We start from the raw sequence: 22065 nt of genomic DNA on the forward strand, positions 1-22065 counted from the left end.
AGGGCCCCAGGGAATCAGGGGGCCCCTTCAATACCCAGAAGCCTACATAAATCATAAATATCACTTTTCTATCATATTTTGTTTGATAACCATTGACAATGGTCAAAGCCTGAAGTTCCATTCCATTTTAATTCCATTAAAATTTTTATAATTTCACATTTTTTATCTTCAAACTATATAATGAAATATTACTAAAAGCTAAAGCTACAGTTCAATTAAATTGTAAGTTATTGTTAATTATAAAAACAAAAATTTATACTTAAAAATACTCTTCTCAGTCATGTTGACTAAAACCTGCAATCAAATCTCCTCTTCTGCTTCCCGTGTCAATGAAACTCTGCTTTCTGATTGGTCTGTCGCAAGGACTGTTGGGTAGCGGACTACCGTGAGCCTGCAGCAGTGCAGGCTTCATTAAAGACAGCATCAAGGGCACAAAGGGGGTGCTCGTAGGAACCCTCACATGCGCTAAAATCACAAATGGGACAAACTACAGACTCGTAGAATTTGCGAGGGCACGCAACTGAAGGCCACAAGACCACAAGTCCACGTGAAGTGTGCCATTTGGGACAGGGCAATCGTGTACATGAGTTGGGGCACTGGTAAGGACCCTGGATCACTACACATTGAGACATTCAAATCTGAATTTCTGGTGACATGACTATGTACTCGCGTTGTAAAACGTCACCAAAATTTAAAAACTTCAAAATATTTAAGTTTTATCCATTCATTTTCTATACCGCTTATGCTTCAGTCGCAGGGAGCCTGGAGCCTATCCCAGGGAGTATCGGGCACAAGGCGGGGTACACCCTGGACAGAATGCCAATACGTCGCAGGGCACAATCACATACACTACGGACAATTGGGCATGCATCAGTCTACCATGCATGTCTTTGGACTGGGGGAGGAAACCAGAGTACCCGGAGAAAACCTCCACAGCACAGGGAGAACATGCAAACTCCACACACACAGAGCAGCAGTGGGCATCGAACCCTCAAGCCTGGCGGTGTGAGGTGAACAGGCTATTTAAGTTTTATACGTCATATAAATTTGTTAGATTAATCACGTGTTTCTGTCATAATATGTCAAGCATGATCGTAGGAAAGCTAGTGGATTTTTTAAAATCATTAAACAAGTCATTCGACTCAAACTGTATATAGAACATCAAATAAAGCTAAAAATCGTAGCATAAGTAATCATTTGAGAGCTACAATAACAAGCTACTTACATTTGTAGGTGGAAGTTGGTGAAGTACGTCCCCCATATTTTTTTTCGAGCTGAGAGTCTTCAGAAAACATGACATCATTTCCAGTAAGGGAACATAGCATTGATGCTCCTTGGGTTTGTTGTGCCTTGTGGGATTTTTTAGGCTGTGAACATTCCAGTGCACTGGAAGGATTTTGCAATTCAGACAGCCCTTAAAATGGCTGATTCCCCGATCAGTACCCTGACTACTGAACTAGGTAGCTGGTTGAGACATACCCATAGAGAAAGTTAGAGCAGAGTCAGTATATCTACAGCGCAAGTAGCACATTAGCAGCAAAGTGAAATCGAAGTTAAAGTTGCAAAAAAAATATATTAACAATGAAACACAACTATCCCAGCAGAGCAGAAAAAAGGAGGAAAAAAAGAAGTGACAAAGCACAATCAGTGCTGCTCCCTCAGCAGCTGCAGCAGCCCCTCTTGTGCCGGACACAGGGATGAGTTCTACTTCTCTCCCACCCCAGGAAAATGACAATGTGCCAGTGAGTGTAGCCCACGAACAACAAAGCCCAGACACAATCAGCAATTTTGTGTAAACAGTTGTGTAAACAGTAAGTGTTAATGAATGACGACCCTGCTTTCTGGCCAAAACATCTATCAGACAAAAAGTTGGTTGGTTTGGGGCCCCCAAATCAATAAGTCTGCCCCTGTCTATCATTATGTAACATAAATGAATGTAATGTATTACATGTAATGAATTTTGTAATATACATTAATGCTAAGTAACATTAATGGCAATAATGTTGGCCTGGCTCCAAAAAGCCACAAAGAGGACATGTGAGTCAGACAATGACTATGCTTACATGCACATCGAATTCCGTTTAAGGCCTATGTTCAGGTTGCAGCCATATTCCGAATACGATGTTTATATGTGTACAGTCATTGGACTATTCTTGTTTACTGGGTTGTTGTAAGTATGCCTGAGTTGCCATTCCTAAATACCTAGCCTAAAGCTAAGCATCCGTTAGCACCCACAAGTCCTTGCGGTCTGAGCATGCGCATATATCTCTTTTCAGCGGATTTTCTGAATAAGGTATTCACATATAACACATTTCTGATTAACACCTACACATAATAATAATAATAATAATAATAATAATAATAATAATATATCATACAGATATTGCATTATTATATTATATATTATTATTATATATTATAAAATTAATAGTTTGGCAAATGGTTGTCCCTTTGAGTAAATGAATTTATGTTGTGAACATCAGCGATATCTCCTAGTATCTTTTAATTTCAGAATGTAATGATTAGTCCATACCGGCCGATAAATACGTCAACATGTGAATAAGGGGAGTACTGGCGCTTTGTTTTCTTTGACTTTGCCATTCCAAAACATTAACTTTATTCTTTTTTTTAACCATTCTTTGGTAGAATGACTTGTGTGCTTAAGGTTGCTGTCTTGCTGCATGACCACTCTCTCTTCAGATTTAGATCATGGACAGATGTCCAGACATTTTCCTTTTAGAATTAGCTGATATACTCCAGAATTCATTGTTTCATCAGTGATGGCAAGCTGTCCTGGCTCAGATGCAGCAAAACAGGCCCAAACCATGATATTACCACCACCAGGTTTGCAGAAGGGATAAGGTTCTTATGCTTCTCATTTAAAGCAAAAACTCCATTTTAGTCTCATCTGTCCACAAAAACTTTTCCAATGGCCTTCTGGCTTGTCCACATGATCTTTAGCAAGCTGTAGATGGGCAGCAATGTTCTTTTTGAAGAGCAGTGACTTTCTCCTTGCAACCTAGCCATGCACACCATTGTTGTTGTGCAAGTGTGGACTCATGAACATTAACATTAGTCTGTGTGAGAGAGCTATTTATTTGCTTAGAAGTTACCCTGAGTTCCTTTGTGACCTTGTGAACAATTACACATTTAGCTCTTTTGATGATCATTGTTGGTCAACCACTTCTGGGGAGGGTAACAATGGTCTTGAATTTTCTCCATTTGAAAACAGTCTATCTGACTGTGGATTGGTGGAGTCCAAACTCTTCAGAGTGTTGGTGTCACATACAGAATATACATTTTTGTCACCTGTTATCCTTATCTTGCTGTGCCTAAGTTTTGCTAACCTGCTGAAAAGCGCTGGGAGCTGCAGTGCTATTTGCAGCTGCTGGCAGCATGACTCTCCCTCATTCTCTCCTTTTTCTCACACTGGCTGCTGTCATTGTCAGCGACAGGCAGGCTGGTCTTCTTTTTGGTCAGAAACCACAGAATGTCTCTTTCATCCTTTCTCTTCATGTTTTTTTACTGCTACCAAACATTGTAGTTAACACAAAAATGCTCATTTAAAAAATAAGATTAATTGATTAACGTCAGTGTTTTGCTGTGTTCCATTCAAGTCAGAACTCTGTTGAAGTGTCCATGCACATCCCAGTTGCCACTTATATGGGACGCAGGATTAGTTTTATTTACAACAATTAATGACATTACAGCTTTGATGAGTTAGCCGTTATATTTTACTTCCCTGAACTGTGCAACTGTGATCTAATGTGTGAAACCTAACTAAATAGCCAGATAGCTAGCTAGCATCCAACATTGCTTAGCCACAGTAAATAGCAAATAAACTAAATAGCGTGTTGTAGCTAACTAGCTTCCTAATGTAGACAAAGAGAAGTAAAGTGACAGTAACACTAATGTCCTTTGAGACATTACTTAAAGTGTTAAGTAGTTTCAGTTCTGTGAAAAGGTATTTCTTCTGTTTTTGTGTATATCTCATATTAAATTGTTTCAGAAATGAAAGCAAAATCTAAGATAAAATAAAGGCAGCCTGAGTAAACATAAAATACACTTTTTAAATGATAAGTTATTTATTGAAGCAAAAAATTATCCAATACCAACTGGGCCTATGTGAAAATGTATTTGTCCCCGTAGTTGTTAATTCCCCAGAATTCCGACCTAAATAAAAGTCACTGTTCATAACTCCACTATCAAAAAGATAATGCACAGTGGTGCAAGCACAGTGGTGCAAGAATGGCATCCATGGAAGAGTGGCAAGGCGAAAACCACTGCTAACCCAGAAGAACATTACGGCTCATCTGAATTTTGCCAAAACACACCTTGATGATCCTCAAACCTTTTGGGAGAATGTTCTGTGGACTGATTAGTCAAAAGTGGAACTGTTTGGAAGACAGGGGTTCCGTTACATCTGGCGTAAAACAAACAGAATTCCACAACAAGAAAATCATACCTATGGTGAAGCATGGTGGTGGAAGTGTGATGGTGTGGTGATGCTTTGCTGTTTCAGGGCCTGGGCAACTTGCAATAATTGAGGGAAACATGAATTCTGCTCTCTACCAGAAAATCCTAAAGGAGAACGTCCAGTCTTCAGTCCATAAATTGAAACTGGATTATGCAGTAAGACACTGATCCAAAGCATGGGAGTAAATCCTAGTCCTAGAAGTAACTGAAAGACTGATCTCCAGTTATTGAAAGCGTTCGGTTGCAGTTATTGCTGCTAAAGGTGGCACAACCAGATTTTAAGTTTAAGGGGGCAATTAGTTTTTCACATAGGTGATAGGGGTTGGATAATTTTCAGCTTCAATAAAATAAATTAAACCGGAGGACTGCCTGGTGTTATACATCAGAAAACTCTGTGCAGGAGATGAAGTACAGCACTGTGGAAGAGGAGTGTCTTGGCATCAAATGGGCAGTCCTCACTCTCCAGTACTATTTATTCTCTGTTCGGACCACAACACCCATGCAGTGGCTCCACTGTATGAATGATGGAATGGGGTCATGGTTTTCCGGGAGTCTGGGGGAAGGAGCTTTTAGGAATGAACTTTTAGCCAAAGCGCTTTACACCGTGTCTCAATTCACTCATTCACACACACACTAATGGTAGCAGAGCTGCCATGAAAGGTGCTAACTTGCCAGTCAGGAGCAACTTGGGGTTCAGTGTTTGGCCCAAGGACACTTGAGCCTGTTATATTCTTGCCCACACTGGCACACTGATTAGCTGAATGTTTCAGTTGGAAAGAATTAGAACATTTATAAAAACATGTTTTTGCTTTGTAATTATGGATTATGTGTATATTAATGCTCAATTTTAATTAAAAGTTCATGGTGCAAAAGAGGAAGGGTTTAAATGCTTTGCAAACCTGCTGAAAGTAAGTAATAATTCTTGAATTCTTTCACTGTTTACAAAAACAAAATACAGGTAATATATCAAAAATGTAACTATTCAGATGTTGTTTATCTTTATTGCATTTATTATTTTCAAATGTAAGAATGCCCTGGCCATTTCAACACACACACACAATCTTTTGTTCAAAACTACATCTTAAATACACTATAATAAATGTAGCCTATGAGTACAGGAAAAACATTTAGGCAGTAACCATACTCTCAGTTTGAGATTGAATTTAATTTTCTACTCACAAGTCCCACAATATTATGCTGCAGAAATGCCAAGAACTCAAAATGTTTTCTGGACACTCTGGATAGCCAACATGTGAATATTTTTCCCAAACTTCTAAAAAAATATTATGATTTTAATACAAGGCACAGATACATTAGTATTGTGCACTATTTTTATTTAACTTCTGCAGTGGCCATGACCACAATGTGTGTGTGTTCACTCTGACAGAAGTGGTCTCAGAGTCCTTCGGCTGCTGGTCCTCCTGTTCCCCTCCTTCAGAAAAGACAAAAGCTTCCTTTTCCCTGTAGGAGTGTGGTACAGCAAGTGGTCCAGCCTTTGTGGGTTCACCTGACCTGCCTGCTGCAGCTGCTTAACCAGATGCTCAACTTGCACTCTCAATGGCCCATCTTCACTTCTCTCTCTCAAGACATCAATCTGAAATAGAGTAACAGCTAGAAGTGATGTTTATGATGCCAGTTATGAGCCATTAATTCTTGGAAAAGTTACAACAGTAATGGATAACAGCAAAGAATAACAATTATAACAGCAATAGTTAGACTGGTACTGTATATCTGGTACTGTAGATCTATTCCATATGCTTAAAATCCATTTAATTACAAATGGTAGAGGCGTAGATGATGGTTGTACTACAGAATTAAATGGTGACATTTGTTCCTGCTGATAAATTGCAGATATTCATGGTGCGATTATTGTGGTTTTATTTTGTTTCATAACATCAACTGGTATCAACAATTAATTAGTCTCACCACTTCCTGGCAGAAGTCTGGCTTCTTTACAAACACTAAACTATCGGACAACAGGGCTGTTGTGAGGACAGAAACTGCATCTTTCATTGATCCTGCCATGGCCAACAGAAGTACCTAGAAGCAGTCAACATAAAAATATATAAGAACAGTTTGCAGTGGTCTCTCGTACTCCTCACACATAGTATATGCAAACAGACTTACTCTCAGGTTTTGGCATAGTCTGCTGTCTGTATTCATGATCTGAGAGTAGATAGCCTGCGCTCGCTCAACATCATCCTGAAAGATGCATAATCAAAATGGTTTTACCCTCCATGGAAAGGTAGGAACATAACATTTAAATTCTCCTACAGTTGTTATGGTAAAAATTCATTTTGTCTGGCATCATTCTATCTGCACATTTTTAATAATTTGTTATGCTGTTCACAGGATGCTTCATTTTATACTTTCTTTTGTTCTTTCAGGGTCTGAAGATAGATTGTGTGCCACTATATAGAACTGCCTCTTTAACTGGGGTGTCCTCTAATTGCTCAATTACTCTTATACCCTTGCTTATTTGCACTGAGTAATATAAGATCTACAAAAGGATATTACAGTTGATTACATAGAAAAAGCCTTACCTGCTTGAGGGCAAATGCAACTGCAATGCAATAAGCATGTCTAGGAATGAAGCTGACTTTGGTCTGACCTTCCTCCAGCAAGGCCAAGCAGATCTGGTATGACTTAGGGGTGTTCTACAAGTTATATCATGCAGGAAATTATAGACTAATCCACACTCTGTTTACTAAGCATGCCACAATATGAGCTGCATTTTTACATAAATCTTCAAACCTTCATAAAGCTTCAATTAAAATCTATTACAAATGTAAATATATATATATATATATATATATATATATATATATATATATATATATATATATATATATATATCTCAATTTTAAACATCCATCCAAACATCACAATCCACATTATTTGTGACCAAAATTAGCAAAAGATTAAAGACAAGACAAAACAGATGTCATACTAGCTTGTAGCAGGTAGCAAATGCCAGTGTAAAGGTGTCCTTGTTGAAAGCAACACCTTGGGCTTTCATCTCCCAGATCAGCTTCAATGCACCTGCATGGACACATTTACATTAGCATTTTTTGTATGGTTATAAACCATACATGGTTATAAACATGTATAAACCATACATGGTTATAAACATGTGAGGATGATTATAGCATGGGGCTATTTGGCAAAAAAACCCCTAAAATAACAACAACAAAAAAACCACCCACCCACATCAAAAACATCCTGCACCTGCTGTGATACTATCTTAGTACCTCATAGGACATGAACCATGGTAAGGGGTGGGATTGATTCTGGCTGCTATAGTAGTAGCATCATGCTAATAATGGTGCTGTATAGTGTGGACACAAAACAGTTTTAAGTTTTAAGATTCAAAACAAGTTTTAAGTGGTGATGGTCTGTTGGTGGTTTAAAAAACAAAAAAACAAAAAAAAAAAAAACACTTTTGCTGCCCCCGTCCCAACTTTTTTGAGATGTGTTGCGGCCATCAAATTCAAAATTACCTTATTTTTTCCTTAAAATGATACATTTCCTCAGTTTAAACATTTGATATGTTTTCAATGTTCTATTGTGAATAACATGGGATTATGAGATTTGCAAATCATTGCATTCTGTTTTTATTTACATGTTACAGAGTCATATTGCAAATCCTCTCAGCTGTTACCCTGTGAAGGTCTGACTGTCGTTTTTGGGTTTTTACTCACAGCTCTCACAATGTTTGTCATTAACTGCTGTTTTCCTTGGCTGACATCAATATCTGTCTAGTCGTAGTGCAAAAATGGACAATTCCATGTTTGTTTGTTTTTAAACAAATATCCTGTATTTAAATATACACCAATCAGTTATACCATTAAAACATTAATATTATGACCCATCGAAGCATGGACTCCACAAGACCTCTGAAGGTGCGCTGAGGTATCTTGCAGCAAGACATTAGCAGCAGATCCTTTAATTCTGGTAAGCTGAGAGGTGGGGCCTCCATGGGCTGGACTTGTTTGTCCAGCACATCCCACAGATGCGAGATCTGGGGAATTTGGAGGCCAAGTCAACACCCTGAACTCTTCGTCATGTTCCTCAAAAAATTCCTGAACACTTTTTGGAGTGGCAGGATGTATGATTCTGTTGAAAGAGGCCATTACCTTTAGAGAATACTGTTGACATGAAGGGGTGTAACTGGTCTGCAACAATGTTTAGGTAGGTGGTACGTGTCAAAGTAACATCCACATCAATGCCCGGACCCAAGATCCCTCATTAGAACACAACCAAGAGCATCATACTGCTTCTGCCAGCTTGCCTTCTTCCCATAGTGCATGTTGTGCAAGCTCTTCCCTAGGTAAGTGACACGCACACCTGGCCATCCACATGATGTAAAAGAAAACATGATTCATCACACCAGGTCACCTTCATCCATTGTTCCATAGTCCAGTACTGATGCTCAGATCTTTAAGCTTGCCCACTTTTCCTGCTTCCAATACATCAACTTCGAGAACTGACTGTTCACTGGCTGTCTAACATATCCCACCCCATGACAGATGCCATTGTAAAGAGATAATCAATGTTATTCACTTCACCTGCCAGTGGTTTTAATATTATGGCTGATCAGTGTACTTTATTTAAAAGAACCATTGTTTAAACTGTTTATACTAAGCCAACAATTTATACTGTAGCTTTTGCAACTTCAGTCAATGCATGTCAATAACATTTTTGCAATGTAGTTTTCACCCTCATTATTTTAACTGAATTTTACAAATGAATTTTGCATGTCATTTGATATATTTTATGATACGTAAATAGTTGCAACTCTTACCTTCCAAGTGTCCTTTACTGAACAGCAGGTCTATGGCCAGGTTAAAGGATGTACAGTCTGGAAAGAATCCTTTTAGCCTCTTAAAGAAAAGGATGATAAAAGAAAACTGACATACAAATAACGATGTTAAATAACAAATTAACAATGTACAACTGGGATCAATTACAATTATACACAAAATTATAAGTAGATTTTCACAACAGTATGTATTACACCTGATATAATTTGCAAAGCCACCATGGAGAATTAAAGAACCAACAGAAAATATGAAAACATAGATGGCATGAGATGTCTCTATGTTAAAATAAAAAAAAAATAAAAAAAAAAAAAAAAATACTCCTTTAAATTAGAGTCTGAGTATTAGTGTATAATATAACTTTGTATATTTGTACCTGATCAGTCAGTGTAGTGAGTGCTAAATCTGCCAGACCCAGCTCATAACACAGCCTCATAAACACAGGTCCAAACCTGAACTCCCCAAATGCCATATTACAATTTTCTTCATGGTACCTGTATAGAGACATTAAAATATAACCGCCATTTGTATGTTTTGATTTGAAATGCTAATAGAAAAGAAGCAATCAGAAAACCAGAGTTACACACTGAATTATATATCAATAATTAAGCAATACAACGACAGGTTAACAATGATCATCAGATCAATCATCAGACCTGTAAAATATGAAAAGATTAGAAGTATCAAAAAAACAACTCTGCATGAACGCTAAGGATCATGAGCATGAAATCCTACAAATATATGGTAAATGGCGCACTTATATAGCGCTTTTTTCCAAAGCGCTTTACACTGTGTCTCATCCACCCATTCACACACACACACACACCAATGGTAGCAGAGCTGCCATGCAAGGCGCTAACTTGCCATCGGGAGCAACTCGGGGTTCAGTGTCTTGCCCAAGGACACTTCGGCATGTGGAGTCACGTGGGCCAGGAAATGAACCGCCAACCCTACGATTAGTGGATAACCTGCTCTACCACCTGAGCCACAGCCGCCCAAGAAGTTTAAAAAGAAGGTTACAAGAAGGTTAAAAAAAGAGGACATGCTGAGCACCATCCAAGGATTGTGTAATTAAAGCTGCTGCACCACCAGGACTGTGCAATTAAAATACAATTAGATAAAAATAGCTTAGAAATATAATTATAAGCTAACATGTGTGGGAACCAAGCTCCCTTTGCAGTATCACCCCCAGTTCTTGTCAAGTTGCATAGAACAGAGACCATAGAAGAACATGCTGTTCAAGTTGTGTCTATAGCTCATTGGTAACCCTGATGCCACTTGAAAGCTGATTGCTTACTGGCAGCCATGTTTTTAAGTTATCTAGTCATCATTACAGGGTTTTCCTTAGGTTTTCAGAGGGTTTAGTTGATGTCTGGATTCCAGGGGCATGGTGGTGGTTGGAGGGTTTGAAATTATTCAAATAAAACTTAAAAGTTTTTTTTCCCTCATGTTGTTTTTGAATATTGTGAAGGAAAGCTGGAAACACATTGTAACTACAGTCAAAAGTCTATTCATTTCACCAAGTAACATGTTTGAGATTTAATGAAATTGGTCTTAGATAGACAAGACCCTTGAAATGAAAACTGCCTTTGAATTGAGCCAGTGTCTCAAAGTTATGGACTAGATATAGTTGGCCTGACACCCACATATAATATGGGTTCCAGCACCAAACTTGAGAGGTGGTACCTCTCCTACTCTGTATTTACCATAAGATATGCCTGGGGAGAAGGTTTAGGAACACTCACCAATCCCAGGCTGAGGGCCAGTGGACAAGACGGTTGGTGCAATGAGATTTTGAGTTTCAAGGTGGGAAAGTATGAATTGTGTTTGTGCATATGCACCAAATTACAGTTTGGACTACTCAGTTTTCTTGTAAAAGCTTTCTTTGGTCTGTGCCAAACATGTCTGCTGTTACTGTGGCCAGACAACCCTATCTTTAATTCGTCTGTCCAGAAAAAGGCCTGGTCTTTGCCTATATGCTCATTGGCAAACTGTAGTCTTGCTTTAACGTTCTTCTTAGATAGCAAAAGCTTTTCCCTGTCATGTCTCACATGGAGGTCAAATTTGTGCAATCTCTTTCTGATTGTACAAGCATGCACTTTGACAAGAACAGTTGCAAGACTTACTAGTAGATCCAGGAAACTTGCGGGTTTTTGAGACTTCATTTTGCATCAAACAGTCTGCGCTTTGGCTGAATTTGCTGGGATGGCCAGTGGAATTATGCATCTCAAATAATTTGGAGATCTTTATAAAAACCTTGTCAGACTCATAGGCATCCACAGCCTTTTTTCTAAAGGCCTTACAGAACTCATTATATCTTGGCACGGTGACACAACACACACTCCAATAGCAAAGGGAACAGGTTCCACCTGCACTCACTAAGCAGGTTCTAATCACACCCACCCAATCTTGACGACCTGATTCTAATTTGATGAACTTGAAGTTGTGATAAATGTAGGGGTGTACTTACTTTTTCCATGTGACTGATCTGTTTTTTGTGTTAAGGTACTGTTTCAAAGAGGATCAATGTTTGCTTGTTCAAATAACCAACAATTTCCATGGGGTGTACTTATTTTTTTCACATGATTGTAAATCTGAAGACCAAACAAGTATCAAAAAAAGCCTAGTAAAAATATCGGCAATATCCATTTTATATATATACATAGCAAGAATATACCTCAGGTAGGAACATCGGAATGGGGGGGTGGTAACGCATTCAGTGAGCAGGTAAAATAGGGCATTAGTCAAATTTAGTCATTAGTCAGCACAACTATATTTGGACACTCTACAAAGCTGGGCTTTATGGAAAAGTGGTGTAAAGAAATTTTTGAAAAATTCCATTTGGAGTTTTATCAAACATGTGGAAAAGGTTCTTTGGGCTAATGAGACCAAAATTTAACTTGGCACAAGAGCTACTTTTAGCAGAAACCCAATGCTGCTCATCCACTTGAGAACACCCTCATGAACTGTTCCAGTTTGCATCATAATGTTAAGCATCACAATTTGTATAGCCATTTACCTTTCCTTTGCTGCTGCAGCCAAATTATATATATATATATATATATATATATATATATATATATATATATATATATATATATATATATATATATATATATATATATATATATATATCTGTCCACTAGTCATGATTTTCTAAACACGTTCTACAAACTTAATTTTTTTTAATGGATGGGGGAAAATCAGTACTATAACTGTATGCAGTGCATCATTTCTAATTTTTCCCTATGACCTTGTTACCTTAAGAGAACATATGGAAAAGTCCATGTAATTCTATATACCAGCAAATTATTTCATGAGAATGAGGATACTTTAAGTTGAAGTGATTGTAGTTCATTATTGGTTATTCTTTCATGGGATATCTCAGAAATTACAAATCCAACCAAAAAAATTGTAACTGCTGTAGGAAGTATAAACAGTTAATACTGTATGTACTTCCTATAACTCTTACAATTTTTATAGCATCATAGAATATCACAGAAAATAAACATTAAAAAAACAAACAAACAAAAAACATAAAAACTAAAAACATACAGTGAGCAGGTGTTATAACGTTCTCTGAAACACAATTCCAAAACATCTTCCACAGGCTGAACTGCAAGTAATGCTATGGAATAACAGTAGGCCTGCTTCATAAAATCAGCAAGAGCTAAACATATCAAGCTTTACAGGACCTATATAGTCAATAGATATTTAATGTGTAGCAAATTATCTGTTAGGAAGTGTAATGTTGATAGACATTTTGGTTCCTATTTATACTACTGACATACATGTTTGCTGTCCAATTTCAGTTACATTAAAACATCAAATTGAATGGAGAAGGATGTTTTGTGGATTTTGAATTGAAAACTTGGAAGTTGTACCAAACAAGGTAATTTCAACAAATTTAGACCTACCTGTAGATAGCATTTCTAGCCATAACCATATCCTCAGGTGATTGGCAGAGAAGGAGAAGCAGCTTCAGTTCATCCTTCAAGATCAATTGATTAGTTCGTATTTTCTGATTTAATGCATTAAAGATATGTCCTGTGAGTTTAGAGAGACAATAAGAATGATTCAGAATTTTAGAGATATAATAAATATACAATATATTTAATAAGTTGAACATCACCACCCCAAACATACTGCTTCATTATGATTAAAAATAGAACTGGATTTATACATAGATTTTAAGTATTCCAATATACTGGCTAGTAGGCTTGTGCAACATAACAACATTATCATCCCTATAGGATATTACATTGCCATCCAGTGGCATTTATCACCGATTATATTACCAGACCTGCCAATCGTTAGGAATTTTGCATAGGCGCTCTGCAAAAACATTGGAGAACACTAGTGCAAGTTATCACTCAAAATACGCCAAAAGAGCAGTCTTTTTCTCCCCACTAAAACAGTATATGAGCCAAACAACATGTGAATCTGGAATTAATTGCACAGTTGTTTTGAACTTTCTAATGTCAACAGACACTTCTTGGAAGCCGGGACCCCTTGGAACCCCGTCCCAAATCTCACATGTTCTTAGCTCATGTGGGCTCCCACGTTTTCTGTCAAGGTAAATGAAAAATGTTTTGAGTTTTGTTTTGAGTTCATTAATGTCAAATAATATTGATCAGTGTATGTTTGACTTGGCTAACATTTGACAAAAACATACTGAACAGTTTACTATAATTATTACTAGGAATATCACCAACAAATTTTGTCCAAAAGAGAAAAAAAGATTTTCACCCAAAAATATTAAATAAGCCTAAAACTAAGAGTCAAATCTAACAACTTGATAATGTTAATAATGATGATAATCAGAAAGTGATTCAATATGCTGTTTATACTGATCATCACTGTGAACAGCATTAACAGGGAAAATGTCAGTCATGTGAACATTAGATAGCTGATTTGTATAAGGATTAGGGATGTCACGATACCAAAAATCTAGTAGTCAGTACCGATACCACCAAAAGTACACGATACTTGATACCAAAGTCGATACCACGGTGTGGTATAAAAATAAAAATAAAAAAATAAATAATAAAAAACTCTCCTGGAGGACACCCTCCTCTGGCTGATACTGGCAAAGAGAGCGAGAGGGGGAGAGAGGGGGAGAGAGAAAGGGAGAGAGAGAGAGAGAAAGAGAGAGAGAGGGAGAGAGAGAGAGGGAGAGAGGGGGGGAGGGTATTTTAGTTATCAAACACTGTCTGACAATGAGTCTCCGGAGGTGCACTCCTAAACGTGCGCAAACACACACACACACACACACACACACACACACACACACACACACACATACACACACATACACACACATACACACACATACACACACCCACACACCTTATACTCTGAATGCAAGCATTAGTTTAAATTCACTGATATGGTGGCAGGCCAAAAAGATTTATTAAAAGCATGAACATTTGAATAATTGTTAGTAACATTAGGCTACATTTTGCTGACAGGACACGGGCTGAATGGCGATGCATGGTGGCCCATTAGAAGGTAGTTTATAACATCGCAATGCATTAGGGTCGTTAACAAATAACATGGAGCATAACGTTAACTGGTTATACGGCAACAATGCCAGCTGCCTCAAACAAACATAATATAGGACCATCTTTCAGGTGCTTCCCCAAATTCCAGGTATTTCCTCGCTTTGTTTGAAATGAACAATAGCATCGGCTGCACACCGGAAACCGATACTAGCTTTCCTCTCAACAAGTCGGGGCAGAGCTAAACTTGTTAAGCTAAGCTAAACTTCTGGAGTTTTCCCCGTGTGCTTGTAGGCATTCCTCTTCTTCACCACTTGTGGACCAACTAAAACACCTGCGCGTATTTGCTGCCCCATCAGGTCCGGAAGAATCGCAACCTCAGTACTTTCGTTACAAATGGTATTAATGCTACTGCAGGAAACAAGTACCGTCACATTTTAAGAATGTTGGTACCGACTTGGTACCGAAGTATCAGTTCTCGTGACATCCCTAGTAAGGATTATATTGAAATGTGCTGTTATGGGTTTTATTTTTTTATTAATTTTTTTTTTTTTAGAGATGCAGTAATACTAAATTTCTCAGCCGATACGATAACTGATTATTCAGAGTGATATCGGCCGATACCAATATTTCTGCCTTTTATGCCTTCTTTTAAATTAATAATAATTAATTCCACAATTGTGAAATAAATGCAAATAAAAACTTTATTCTCTCCATTTCACCAAGTTGTTTCACAGTAACTGGTCTCATAAACAGAAAACACATTACTCAAATTAACATTAACACATGAACTAAATTCTGAAGATTAAATTAAGATTTCTTAACTTATTGAATGTTATTAATTCATATTAACAGAATCCTCTTAGGCTTCACATTCACTCACCACAAACAAAAGCATTTCTACTTTATCATTGAACATCAAACTGGTAATATATAGGCCTATAGAATATAGAAATATACTACTCTACAAATATTTTTCTGTGCAATATATACTGCTTTTTTTCAACACATCTTTATTTAAATCTTTCAGCGGTGTACTGGCCCTTTAATTCAGCGCGAGCACCATGGGGGGGGCCTATTAGACTCGATGCCGAATTGCTTCACTGCTTCTACTTCCGGTGTAAAATTTTAGCAGTGCATAGATTACAGAGCTTACAAACTGCAGTTTTGTCATCATTCCACACAAGAGACATCTTCTTTACAAAATCGATGTGTTTTCCCACCCTTTTGATTAAAAGGATATAATCGGCCCTGATCATCGGATGTCGGGAAAAATAGCCTTTACTGGCCGATACATCTCTAGTTTTTTATCATTTTTTAAAAAACTGTTTACTGTGCATTACTGCAATCACATAAATATTCACCATGCAGCTAAGTTTCCGCAATTGCCACAGTTCCTGACTGCACAGTAAAACCCTTATAATATTATTATTATTCCCCCTCCTATACTCTCCTTAAACCTGAAATAGTGAAAATGCTTGTTTTCCTGTCTTTTTTAGGCTAACAGTTCTTCACAGTTAAATTGTTCATCTCAATAAATTTACATGGAAAATCACAATCAGGGCAACATCAATATCACACAAGCCTACTGGCTAGCATACATTATATGACTGAAAGATAGGACGGGATTTCGTTTAAGTAACATCACCAACCTTTCGATCCAGACACTTGTTGGGCCACAGCAAGTTTCTTTTTCTGAAAATCTTCCAGTCTCACAACATCCTCGGACAAAAGGTAGCGCCTGGCTGGAACCAGAAATATTTGGCCAGTTGTAAACAATAGTTGAACAATCTCAAACTTCTGATTTATCAAAAAATCTGAAAACACACCAGTTGAAACATTGATAGAAAAGTGACAGGTCAAACATAAAAGGTATTTTGTTAAAAGGCCAGTAGTCTGAAGACGTCTGTTTAACTTAGCTTTCTTAAATCATGAAGCTACATGGAACACAGCAGGATGTTTGGGGCAAGTCACAGCTTTAGCTAGCCTCATAGAGGCTTTGTGTTTCTAGTGAGCTTGATACTTGTCCAAAATATAATCAATTCCACTTAAACATTTGCTATTTTTGCCACTTTAAATCAGCATATACTGGCCACATTAAAGACACTTTGTGGTAAGCAATTTCTGATTCTCTTGACTATAAAACTATGGTGCTGTAATATACAACTTAAAGCAATAATGTCAGGTCTGATTGGAGGAATTATAATCATGTCCTCAACAACAAAATCCAACAATATTGGCTTGGGTCTATCATTTTGAAAGTGAACACAATCCACAAAATTCCCAAAAATACTCTGCTCTCATGGATATCAAACAATTGCAAACACAACACAGGTTTATCCAAAAACATTATGTTTGATATAGGTGTGAAAAAATTATTGGAACCCCCATGAATTCATATGAGGAAAATATTTGTATATTCCCACTTATATTTAAATTATTTTAGTACACCTGGGTGACTAGGAACAGGAAATTGATCAACCATGACTTATACTATAAATATGATACATGGCCAAATGTAACACATAGGCCAAATATAGCACATAGGCCAAATTCCCTTAGTCATTCATAACAATGGGTAAGACCAAGAAATATAGCTTTGATGTGCAGCAAAAGGTTGTTGAGCTTCACAAAATGGGAAGTGGCTACAAGAAAATAGCACAAGCATTGAAAATGCCCATTTCCACCATCAGGACAATAATTAAGAAGTCCAGGCCTGAAGACATGTACATGCCAATATTCAGTTATAGTCATAGTGCCACCTACAGGCAGCAGCAAATTCCAGGCTCAGTACTTTAACAAACTCCTCCTAGAGATTTCATCGGATCGACATCATATTTGGTCAATCTAATCTGATGGCTTTACCGATGTTAGATTGCGAAGCTTTTGAGTTTTCGTTAAAAGGGCGTGTTTGTTGTGTCCTGGCAAGGTTCGATATGAGACTAATCACATTTTTGAGGCCAAAACATACTCGAAAACTCATGAAACTTTGCACACTCCTCAAAAGTGGCGAATATTTACACCTGATACAGGTTTCAGAATTACGTGTGGCAAAATGGCTCAATAGAGCAATCTACAAAATTTCAATGACACAGCCCTCGTGCTATGTTTCACCTACACGTAAGAAAATCAGTAGGCATATGTGTAACATGTTAAAACATACAAAAAGTCTCTTAGAGCCTTATCCTTAAACCAACAGGAAGTCAGACATTTTGATTATTTCGCTGTGATTCTTGCTCAGATTTTGCCATTTCCAGGCCACGTACATTAACAAACTCCTCCTAGACATTTCATCCGATTAAAATCATATTCGGTCAGTCTAATATAAAGGCACTGTTGATGTCAATTGTGAAGCTTTTGAGTTTTCACTGCATGACATGGCTGTGGCAGTCTGACAAATTTTGATGTTTCGCCATGAAACAGGAAGAAGTTATAACTCATACATACAATGTCCAATCTGCTTCAAACTTCACAAGCTTCATAAGAGTCCTGCCCTGAAGACATCTACATACCAATATTCAGTTAGAGTCATAGAGCCACCTGTTGGCACCAAGAACTGTTTTATGTTCAATCTCAACCAAACTTGACATTTGATACGAATCCTGGCCTGAAGACATCTACATGCCAATATTCAGTTATAGTCACAGCATCACCTACTGCCAACAGGAAATTACATGTTTTACATCTCGATATACTCCTAACAACATACAAGTGATAAAAAGTGCTAAACAAATGGAATGGGGTTCCCCTGGAAGAATAGCCCCAGCGTGCATCCAGGTGTAAAGGCCCATTTATCACTGCATTCAGCTTTAATTCGCTTCTAATTTTCTCTCCGAGTGATCATTTTACATGCAAATATAACTGAAATCACAGCACAGCCTTTAACTTATGTGTATGGTGCTTTTGTCAGAGGATGTTGTGGTTATAAAATCAGGATTTTAGCAGTACAGAGCAGCATCTTGGAAATGGCTGGGAAGTGACTGCTGGTTAACAGTCTTAATAGGACATGTTTACACACTATTTCATACTCATTACGTTGTCTGCCAACATGACAATATCTCTTGTACAGTTCTTAAACACGAAAAAAATTGTGCTTGAAAATTCCTGGAATTTCATTATGAAGCATGTGTACGAACCCTAAAAATTAGCTGGGTTTGATCGTGAGGTCATTTCCAAATTAAGTTACTTATTCCTAATGATTTCATTGCTCTAGTGAACAATAGATGAAATATGTGGTCAATTGAATTAGTTGCTTGCCAATTGTATGATAGTTCTTGAGTTTTTCCAATAGCCAGTTGCTCAATCTCATAAATAATGCACGGAGAGGAAAATCTGGTTTGTCTGTTTTCATATATATCTATGTATTTCTATAAATTTGGTTCATTTTGTAGATTTGATTTATGAATTAACACAATATTGCATGGTATCGTGATACTACTTGGTATTGTAAGAATAATAACAACAACAACAACAACAATAATAATAATAATAATAAGTCCTTATATTCATATAGCACTTTTCTAGATGCTTTATATAGGATGGGGGGGGTCTCCTCAACCAACACTAGTGTGTAGCATCCACTTGGATAAGGCTACAGCAGCCATAGTGTGCCAGAATGCCCACCACACACCAGCTATTAGTGGAGAGAGTGATGTAGCCAATTCAGAGATGGGGATTATTAGGGGGCCCTGACTAATGGGGGAATTTCGCCAGGACACCAGGACACCCCTACTCTTTATGATAAGTGTCCTGGGATTGTAAATGACCACAGAGAGTCAGCCTCTGTTTAACGTCTCATCCAAAAGACCGTGCTGTTTTTACAGCATAGTGTCCCCTGCACTATGCTGTTTTTACAGCATAGTGTCCCCTGCAATATACTGGGGCATAATTACTGGCTTATGCTTTTCCTTAATTGGTGTCAATTGTCATTTAATTAAATTTCCACTTTTATTACATTTAAACAATAAAACATTTAAACAGTAAAATAATTGGTGTTGAGCAGTAACAGTCTTCATGTAATATGTGAAAAGGCTAAATGGCGCACTTATATAGCACTTTTATCAAAAGTGCTTTACACTGTGTCTCATTCACTTGTTCACACATACACACTCACACACCAATGGTAGCAGAACTGTCATGTTATGTCATGCTAACTTGTCATCAGAAGCAACTTGAGGTTCAGTGTCTTGCCCAAGGACACTTTGGCACGTGGAGTCACGCGGGCCGGGAATTGAACCGCCAACGCTACGATTAATGGACAAACCGCTCTACCACCTGAGCCACAACCGCCCCAATAGGCTATGATGCTTTATGCCATATTGTGACATATCACAATGACAACATTTACATACACATCAAATTCCATTTTTAAATTTTGTTGTGTTTTGCACTGCTGGGCCACCATAGAATATAGATTCTATGGTGGCCCAGCAGTGCAAAACACAACAAAATTTAAAAAGCAAACAAATTACAACACAACAGAATCAAGCCACAACACAATGGAAAAGAATCTCACAAGAGATTCTTTGTATAAGTTAATGTATGAAATTGGTTTTAGTTCAACTAAAAATTATTCGTGTGATGTTAAGGAAAATAAATTATGTGAGAGCACAATCTTTCAAAAGCTCAGGCTGGATAAGATGATCATCTCCCTGCCTTCATTTACTGAGGAATGAGAGGATGAAGTGAAGACGTGACCTCAGATAACCTACTGTAACATGTTTAGCTACTTCACTTAATCTGTTGCTTCCAACATTTAAAATGAACGTAAATGTTATCAGTATGTAGTACACACGCACACGGTATGTAATTTATTTTAATAGCAGTGGAAATACGAGTATAATGTAAATAAGTAAGAGACACTGAATATGTGTGTTTTAATTCCTAAAACAAAATAATTAATTCTGCACATATTCCCTTTTTCTTTGCACTGAAAGCTCCAGAAGCATCACTTTAAACCTATAGAGCAGAGTTTCTCAACCTTTTGTAAGTAAAGCCCCCCATATTGGAGAAGACCAGGTATAATGATATATATATAAATATTATATATATAAATATAAATGTGTATATATACACACACACACCTAATCTATAATATGTTTTTGATAGATAAGTAGAGAGATAGATAACTTTTTTGATTATTTTTCATAACGTTTATGATTTTTTAAAATAACTTTTATGACATTTATAAAACTATATAATGGAGAGGTATGGAACATGAACGATCAAAGATGTTTCTGAACATTATATTTGCTTTGAACAAGAAAACTAGGCTGTAATAACGTGTACTATTTTACATGTAAAAAATGGTGCATTCCATTCATCTTGCATTCTAAAAACATATGCATATGAATTATGCAAATCGGGACAAAGGGCACGTCTCGTTATCCAAGACATTGTTAAATCTCCGGCTCTCAGCCTCTCACTGAACAGAGCAGACGCAGAGAGAGGTGTGAGTGCAGCAGGAAATCAAGACCTCACGCTTGCAGGACAGTACTGGTGACATTCAGAAAGTCACTAGATTTGTCGCTAGGCGCTTTTTTTTTTAAGTCACTAAAATGGTCTGAAATATCGCTAAGTTTGTAACACTGGTCTGCACTGACAGCTAGATAAAAGGCAGGCTAAGTTCCACCTCTCCCCAGCGAAAAGAAAATACAGAGGGAGAGAGAACGTGGGCTTTTTCCATTCATACATATTCTATTTGAAAAGAAATAAAATACACAGAGTACCCAAATGATGCCCTGTCTGAGTTTTTTTCTTCAAAACAATTTGCACCCCTTTCAATCTCTCCACCCCTTGGTTGAGAACCACTGCTCTAGAGGACTCATCTCTTCGCAAGTGATCCTGTAACCTGGCCATGGCAACTAAGTGAAATGATCACACATACTTAGTTTTTGGAGTTATTTAAGTTTAAATTCTTCAGCTATGTTCGTCCTCTTTCTGTAGATGATGAAAAGTCACTGAGTTCATCGCTGACAGATATGATCCTGCTATAAATGTGCTAACGTTCACAACACTCCTGTTTCAGTCTTTGGTTTAGCTTAGCCTGATTGTTAATGCAGCAGCGACTGGCACAAGTTCTCTCTGAATTCTGCAATGACATTTTCACAATCCACAATTATACTACAACATGTATTAAAAACTAACAAGGTAAAAAATTAACTAAAAAATATTCATTTTTAAAAAGGCACTGTTAAACACACTTCATCAGACATCGGCTAATATTGTCATTTCTACTAGATACCGGAAATTTTACCCATAACAATTTC

At 37.4% G+C, this 22065-nt stretch overlaps 1 protein-coding gene across 3 annotated transcripts in view; it reads right to left on the reverse strand.

Moving 5' to 3' along the window:
* Positions 1 to 5622: 5622 nt before the first annotated feature.
* The window catches only part of ptcd2 (pentatricopeptide repeat domain 2), a 17488-nt gene continuing 1045 nt past the window's right edge, over positions 5623 to 22065 (reverse strand). For 2 of the 3 annotated variants that reach the window (XM_053676953.1, XM_017460391.3), the window contains exons 2-10: positions 16450 to 16542; positions 13214 to 13343; positions 9673 to 9790; positions 9281 to 9359; positions 7427 to 7518; positions 7020 to 7133; positions 6604 to 6678; positions 6403 to 6516; positions 5623 to 6070 (exon numbers count right to left, since the gene is read on the reverse strand). In XM_053676953.1, coding sequence (XP_053532928.1) covers positions 5852 to 6070; positions 6403 to 6516; positions 6604 to 6678; positions 7020 to 7133; positions 7427 to 7518; positions 9281 to 9359; positions 9673 to 9790; positions 13214 to 13242 — 840 coding nt within the window. In that variant the 5' untranslated portion in view covers positions 13243 to 13343; positions 16450 to 16542 and the 3' untranslated portion in view covers positions 5623 to 5851. The remainder of the gene's footprint in view (positions 6071 to 6402; positions 6517 to 6603; positions 6679 to 7019; positions 7134 to 7426; positions 7519 to 9280; positions 9360 to 9672; positions 9791 to 13213; positions 13344 to 16449; positions 16543 to 22065) is intronic. The other variant, XM_053676955.1, reaches the window with a different exon arrangement.

The sequence above is a fragment of the Ictalurus punctatus genome, chromosome 28 (genome assembly GCF_001660625.3).
Source record: "Ictalurus punctatus breed USDA103 chromosome 28, Coco_2.0, whole genome shotgun sequence".
NCBI lineage: Eukaryota > Metazoa > Chordata > Actinopteri > Siluriformes > Ictaluridae > Ictalurus > Ictalurus punctatus.